We start from the raw sequence: 7783 nt of genomic DNA on the forward strand, positions 1-7783 counted from the left end.
CCATCCATTTTTTCTGAATTGTCTTTGGTTTATGTCTCGCTATTTTTTCTGACTTGATCTGAAGTAAGACAGAGAGAAGAATGGCTATTGATATGGAAAGATTTAACTTGAAAGTTGTGGTGCAGATAATTATGTTTTTTCCTGCAAATTCATGAACACGGTTAAAAGAATCTAACTAATATGAATTATGCTATTAATAGATGTACAGGCATACTAGCCTGGTTTATTAATACATAAGCCATAGTGTGCTTTGTCTGGCGTATGGATAAGAAAATTAAAATATGTTATGAGATATTTGACCTGTCTTTCACATTTTCAGTAGCCTGTTCTGATTTTTCCAGCATGACAGAGGTAATGAATACACGTGAACCTGTGATGGAGGAATTTATCTTGAGCCAACCTGAGGAAGAAGGAGGCACTTCCACTCAGGTAAGTGTATGTATGCAAATTGTATACAAAGCTACAGTCAGACAAGGTCACATCTTCAAAGTCTGTCAGAATAATTTAGCTTCTTAGAATAAGCTAGAGTGAGACACCACAAGATCATAGTATATACAAATTGAAATCCACTGTGTGTTTTAATCTGAAGTGCAAGAAGGATTATGAGCTAGGTTTTGTTATGACTGTCATTTTGGTGAAGCTTGGAGCTAAATTCCTTTTGAATATAATAGAAGGTGGCAGTATTTCATAAAACACAGTACTATCGAAGTTGCTCACCGAAACCTATTTTACAGGTTTTACATCAGTGAATCAAGTGACAGATTTTAAAAAGTAGATTTAAGATCAAGGTGCTAGACAGACAACATCTGGAATGTAGAAATCCATGAACAACTACAGTGGTTTTGGAAAAATCACTGGAAAATGGTGATACCGGTACATACCAATCATATAAGATTGCCTTTTTGATCACCTATCTCTATCTCTCTATATAAGTGATGGGTAACCTTACAGTACTTCATTTTTTTGGATGACTTATAGATGATAGGGTGCTGATACAAGGTGGGTGAGACTATATTGCATATGTGAGCAGGATCAGGCTGTTCTGATTTTCCCTATTTAGGAGAGGATGCTGTGTTTCCAACCTTAAAGTGGCAGAAAATTTAAATGCAACGTTTGACAATAAAAGAGCTTCCTTATTTACATTAAATGTAGCGCTCAGTATGGAAATACTGATCTCCTTTTGACTAAATGCCATGCTCCTATATGCAATTTGGAACCTTAGATAAAAGTTCCCATAGATTCAAGATCCATTCTAAGGTTCTAAGACAGATTTTCCAGCAGAATATAATTTTGAGTGAAGAAATTAGACCCACTGCATCATATACCACATTTAAAACAAGTATTCACACCGTGTAGCCTTAATTAAGGTAATAATGAGGGAAATGATAGGCTATAATGAACATAACATACAGTGTTATTTTTCCAACTCAGCTCAGAGGCTGCTGGGGTGACATCCTGTTTTTGTTCAGTCTAATGAAAATAAGGCAATCCACTTTTGCACTGTATTTTCCTAATTTGTTTATATGTGACCTTTCCAAACCAAATTTTCACAGAGTAGCTTACAATACACTGAAATCAAAAAAATAAAATTGTGAATAGTTAAAATACTGTACATAGAAGTAAATGTAATTAAAATGCACACTAGTGTGCATTGTCTCAACTGTCTATCAATTTGAGATTTCATATTTACAATGATTTATAATAACTTAGCACTTTGCCACAATTACTGTATTTCAGAGTAATGTTTTGCACAGTTTGTTTTTTGAGAGATGGCTTTTTGTTATAAATATGTATCTTTAGGGATAGCCTTGGGCAGGATCAGTTGTTACGTAAGTCTAGCCTATTTCCTGCTATAGTTCTAAAATACCCATTCAGGACATTTGAAATTGGATAGCTTATATAACAAATTTAGCTTTTTGTGGAATTTTTATGATTTAATGGAAAAAATGTGGGGAGATATTGAAAATTGACAAATAAAAGAGGACATCTGGATTCCTCCCTGCATACAAATGGGATAAGTTCACTGTATAAGAAAAGTACAATCTAGAAGTACCCATAATTTGAGAATCTCCCTAAGTTTTGTGGATTTTCTTTGCAAGTTCTAATCTAGTGTATGTCTGATGCATTATCTAATTGTCTAATCTAATCATTATACATGCAATGTATAAGATGATAAAGATGAGGATTTGATAAAAGGCAAATAATAAGTTGAAAGAAAGATATGGCAGGGGATCAGCTTGGCCATTTTTATTGGAAAATAGGGAGATCTGCCTTGGGCAACTACTACTGATAAGAAATATCTTATATTGATTAATGTATATCATAGCATTGATAACAATTCCACATCTCCATACATGTTACTGCTTGCCAGTAAGCATGAAGACCTTCAGCTCCTCATCAACAGAGTTACAGAAATATCTGAAAAATACGGCTTGAAGCTTAACACCTCAAAAACCAAGATCATGGTCGTCAGCAAACAACCCGTTAATTTACCATCAATAAATTCAGAAGGAATACCACTAGAAAAAGTTGAAAGGATCACGCACCTCGGTTCCAATTTACATGAAAGCTGGGACTTTACATGAAAGTAAAGACAAGGATAGAAAAAGCCCAAACAGCATTCTTCAAAATGAAAAAGGTCTTCTGCAGTCACGACATAAGCCTAAGACTGAAAATCAGGCTTGTCAGATGCTACATTTTGTCTATCCTGCTCTATGGAGTAGAGAGTTGGTCTCTGACAGAAGGCCACCTGAAGAGACTAGAAGCATTTGAAATGTGGATCTACAGGCAGCTGTTATGTATAAGCTGGGTTGACAAGATCAGAAATGAGGAGGTGATAAGCCACCTGGGAAAGCCAAGGGAAATCATCAAAACAATTAAAAAACGAAAAATAAAATATTTCGGACATGTGATGCGACACCCAGAAAAATACAGCATACTCCATTTAATCCTCCAGGGAAAGATTGAAGGCAAACGAGGTCCAGGCAGAAGAAGAACATCGTGGCTTCAAAATCTAAGGGATTGGTTTGGACAAAACTCAGCAGCACTTTTTTGTGCGGCTGCTGATAAAAACAGGATCGCCAACATGATCGCCAACGTCCGATAACGGATATGGCACAAGAATAATAATAATATATGTTACATGAATTCTTTTTTACTTTTTTCTATATGCATATTTGTTAAAGTAAATGTCAGAAATCAGAGTATTGTTGACATTTACTGCTAATTCCATGGAGATCTACTAGGAAGCTTAGAGCAAACATTTATCCTTTCATTGCATGCTAAATATCCTATAGTAGTAAGCGATAGTAATGAAGATGCATTTGATGAAAACAATCGGAAGGTTTTGAGATTTACATTTCTTGACATTTCCTTAAGTTGTTTTTTTTTTTAAAAAAAACCTCAGCAATTACCAGTAAATCTAAATATCTAATACTTCCAACAATGGATATATATATATTGATAGGTGTATTATCTTTACAACTTTTCTCATTAAGTATAAGAGGACATAGAGGTATCATGCAATCCTTAAAAATAACACCAGGCTAATCTGAATAGTTCTTTCAATTTCTCATTTTCCCCATCCTAAATTATTTTCTACATTAGTTGGTAGATTTGGCAAAAAACAAAACAAGTACATGAAAATCCATACCTATTTCCTTGTATGTTTTTCCTAATATACATATTTTTGTCTAAGGGTTTTCTTCCATATTGTATTTCATTCTTAAAATACTTTGTTTCTGTTCATTCTTCCTCAGTTTACATATTTTACATGCATTCCTATTGAAGAATAATTATTAAGAATTTCAGTCACTGCTCTGAATCTGGTGGTTAGACTCCACATATTCACACTGGCATGAATCTAAAAAGTGCTTGATAATTGTTAAAATGCAGTGAATGAGGCACCCTCTGTGCACATTAATCCACCTCTAGAAGATTGAGGGCAATAGAAGAAGGGGACGACAAGAGAATGAGATGGCTGGATGGAGTCACTGAAGCAGTAGGCATGAGCTTAAATGGACTCCAGAAGATGGTAGAGGACAGGAAGACCTGGAGGAACTTTGTCCATGGGGTCGCGATGGGTCGGACACGACTTCATAACTAACAACAACAACAACCTTAGAATTAGTCTGCTGTATACCAGTCTGAACTGAATTACTCGGGGATATACTGATCAATAGCATGTCTCCAGACAGAGATATCCACAGTCATGATGATACCAAAATAAGGAAACATATGATCTTACTGTATGTCCAAATGCCATCCAACTTCTTAGGTACTTGTAGCCAATGTTGCTACTCAAGGGGCAAAGTTTGCATGTTAATGTTATAACACCTATTTGATCACTTGTCCTTCCATTTGTAGTTACTTCAAGGGCTCATTTATACTTCTTTCCTATCTATGTATTATAAATTCTGCCACTTCCCAGTATTAGAAGCCATGGTGGCACAGTGATTAGAATGCAGTATTGAAGGCTAATTCTGCTGGCTGCCAGCAGTTCAATTCTCATCAGCTCAAGGTTGATTCAGCCTTCCATCCTTCTGAGGTCAGTAAAATGAGGACCCAGATTGTTGAGGGCAATACGTTGACTCTATAAAACCCTTAGAGATGGCTGTAAAGCACTATGAAGTGATATATAAGTTTAAGTGCTATTGCTATTAGCTGAGTGGGGTTGAGCTGTGATGTTTGAACTGCTGATAGACGTGAACAATAACTGAAGGTCCACAAGCTCACCATCCCAGGGTTAAAACAAAATACCTATCAGCCCTGTCTCGATTTGAACCTTAGGCAAGAATGATCCATGACTCCATTTTTGAGAGTAAGTCTTTTAGTAAGTCTTACTAAAGTCAAGTGAAGTACAGTAAAGCAAAGCCAGGTCTGAGGTTCCCTGGCCAATTCGCTCATGAAAACCCCTTGTTTCCCACATCTGCCTCCCTTTGGACCCCTTTTGCCCTACCATATTCAAACCAGATGTTTTCGGAATGGTCATCCTTGGAATTCATCTGCATTCTTCTTCCTGGCCAGGTGTCCTTGAGGTGTTGTCTCTGGCTGGTACAAAGCAGTTTGGAAAGTCCCCCACTTCCCCCCTCCCAAGGATTTCCCTCCACCTCCCCACCTCCCAGTGTTTATGGCAGGCTGGCACTGAACAAGTTGAAAGCAGGAGCGAAGTGGCAGATCTGACAATGCCTAAGCATAGACCAGGGGTAGGCAACCTCGACTCTTTTATGACTCGTGGACTTCAACTCCCAGAATTCCTGAGTCAGCTATGCTGACAGAATTCTGGGAGTTGAAGTCCACGAGTCATAAAAGAGTCGAGGTTGCCTACCCCTGGCATAGACTATATGGTTAACATTTGTTTATTTTTAATTAAAATAATTTTAAATATTTTTTGAAAATATATTTAATTAATTGAAAACCCATGCATACTTAGAAACTATGCTTCTCTATTGCACGTATTTATGGAGTCTGTTCTGACTGGCAGTTGGTTCTGTTTCTTTCTCTAGCTGGCATCTAGCCTTTTAAAATCTTCCATATAAGGGGACTGAAACCAAATCTGGAGTCATTTATATGAAGATTGATCTGATGAAGCTTGTATTAAAAAAATTATCCTGTTCTAAATAACCATGCTCTTTACTATTTGCGGTATAATTGCCCTCATGGTTTCATAACAATTGTCATTGTTGCTATGAGTTGAGGCTGTCAACTGCATTCATGCCAGATGATTAAATATTGGATATTTGTATTACACGAATATTAATCATCAAACTGAAGAATGTAAATAGCAATATGTCACAGTAAATTACCATTGTCCATTTATAGCAATGTCAATAAAGTACAAAAGGTGGGAGGCAAAGATTCTTGGTTTGCCAGGACAAATCCTACACTATTTCTTATTTCTGTTGCCCAATGGAATTGTATCAGGCTGGTAAATATTTGAGCTAAGAGACCACAGCAGAAGGCAATGGGCTTTGAAGGCCAAACTTCTTGTTTTTTAGGGTAGTACCAAGAAATCCATCTGTCTGTCGACCTTCTAATTTTGTCAGTTTCAAATATTCCAACATGTTTTTCCCTGGGCTAAAGGGAAGAAGCGTTCCTTGGTTTGACAGAAAACAACCTTTTACTTGAATTCACCATCAAAATATTGCTTACCTTAACCAGTTCAGACTGGTTAAGATAACCAGTTTAAGGTGAGGTTTTCTGACAAACTGGGATAAATTGCACGGTAAGAATTCTTTCAGCAACCATTCCTTTCTGTCTTTTGAGTATAAAATGGAAAATGCAAGTTTGCAAGAAGCCCAAAACAGATTATGAAGGGCACAGCCACCATCACCACCACCAATGGAGAACTGATAGATAACAGGATGCCACTAAAAATAAAATCACTCATTTGTAATATGGACATATCCATTTCCTTTAGGTTAGCTTTCCTGGTTTGTGAAAGTTTGTGTTGCAAGATTGTACTAATTATTGCTATGGGATCTGATATTTTTTTCCTTTTTATAATCTTTAATGGTATTTTTAAAAAAATGAAACAGTGAATATCCATTTGTCTCTATAGTTATTTTTTTATACATGTCATTACAGCCTGATCATCATGATAAAACTAATTCAATTCTTCATTGTACTTCATAGGCTTTTCCGGATGCCCATGAAAAGTATCCAAAACTGTCAAAGAGATTACCATCCATTGTGGTAGAGCCCTCTGAAGTGGGGGATGTTGAAAGTGGAGAGCTTCGTTGGCCGCCAGAGGATCTGAAATCGATGGAAGACAAGAAGGCTCTCGCTGCTCAGAGATCCTGTGCTCAGCAACACCAGATGGATCTTGAAAGTATGAACATTTTAATAACTTTTACTGGGGGAAACATGTTGAAAAGAGTGTGACATTACCTGTAGTAGCTCACCATAATAATAATACAAAAAATGTTAAACTGATGTATTCTTATTCCTCTGGTGGGATATTCTAATATATCCAGCATAGGCAGACCTGGTCTTTGAATTCCATTAGATCATCCAGTTAATGTTAAATGGCAAAGGATTACATAAGTATAAGACAAACATTTGGCCACCAAGCTACCTGTTCTTTTGACAGAGCACTGTGAGAATCCTGAACAATTCTAAGATCATGCACCCTTTCCTCCTGCAGCTTAACCTTTCGGAAATTTCAGCTTTTATTTACAATTATTCAAACACATTATATTGCTTAGTATAATTTTTGAGATAAAGTAACTTCATATATTATGCTTTTTCATCTGTTTAACAAACTGTAGCTAGGTTAATTATAATTTCTCACGTTTGGCTAACTAGCTAATGGAAGTGACTGCAATCTGAGGTGGAAAAAGGGAGAAGTAGTTTGTTAGTTTTAAGTAAAGCATATATATGAACAACAGAAAATCAACACAGGAACAATTGTTTCTCTCCAGGTGCTTCACCCCACCAAGACATTGGCGATAGTACAAAATGCAGTGAAAGCAGAACTGAGGATGACTAAGGAACTTCATTCAACAAACAGAAGCTGTGGTGGGACCCTAATTGGAAAGCTGGCACATTCCGAAGGCTTGTCAACATGCTCTATTTTAAAACCATAGAAGGTTTTAATTTTAGTTCTATTATTAGATTAGTACATGGCAAGAAATTTAGGGGCTTTAGAACTGCTTCTTTTCAGGCTGGGATTCTTATCATTTCAATTTCCTTTGAGGAAAAATGGAGCACATTAGGTAGTTCTTCCTGGTTCCTTTTGTTAATGCCACAAAGGAAAAATAGAAGCAAAACTATTCATATCAAA

The 7783-nt window shown here is 36.5% G+C and overlaps 1 protein-coding gene across 1 annotated transcript; it reads left to right on the forward strand.

Annotated features, from left to right (window-relative positions):
- The first annotated feature begins 342 nt into the window (after positions 1–342).
- Positions 343–7520, forward strand: LBHD2 (LBH domain containing 2). The gene is made up of 3 exons (XM_015813238.1): positions 343–429; positions 6634–6829; positions 7422–7520. Exons 1-3 carry the CDS (start codon positions 343–345, stop codon positions 7487–7489), a joined length of 351 nt encoding a protein of 116 aa, XP_015668724.1. The 3' UTR covers positions 7490–7520.
- Positions 7521–7783: the final 263 nt, after the last annotated feature.

Source organism: Protobothrops mucrosquamatus, unplaced genomic scaffold (genome assembly GCF_001527695.2).
Source record: "Protobothrops mucrosquamatus isolate PMUCROS unplaced genomic scaffold, P.Mucros_1.0 scaffold145, whole genome shotgun sequence".
Taxonomy (NCBI): Eukaryota; Metazoa; Chordata; class Lepidosauria; order Squamata; family Viperidae; genus Protobothrops; species Protobothrops mucrosquamatus.

Coding starts and splice junctions, on each gene's coding strand:
- LBHD2 (XM_015813238.1), top strand. CDS start 343: ATGACAGAGGTAATGAATACACGTGAACCTGTGATGGAGGAATTTATC. Junction 430..6,633: donor AAGGAGGCACTTCCACTCAG/GTAAGTGTATGT, acceptor TGTACTTCATAG/GCTTTTCCGGATGCCCATGA. Junction 6,830..7,421: donor ACACCAGATGGATCTTGAAA/GTATGAACATTT, acceptor GTTTCTCTCCAG/GTGCTTCACCCCACCAAGAC.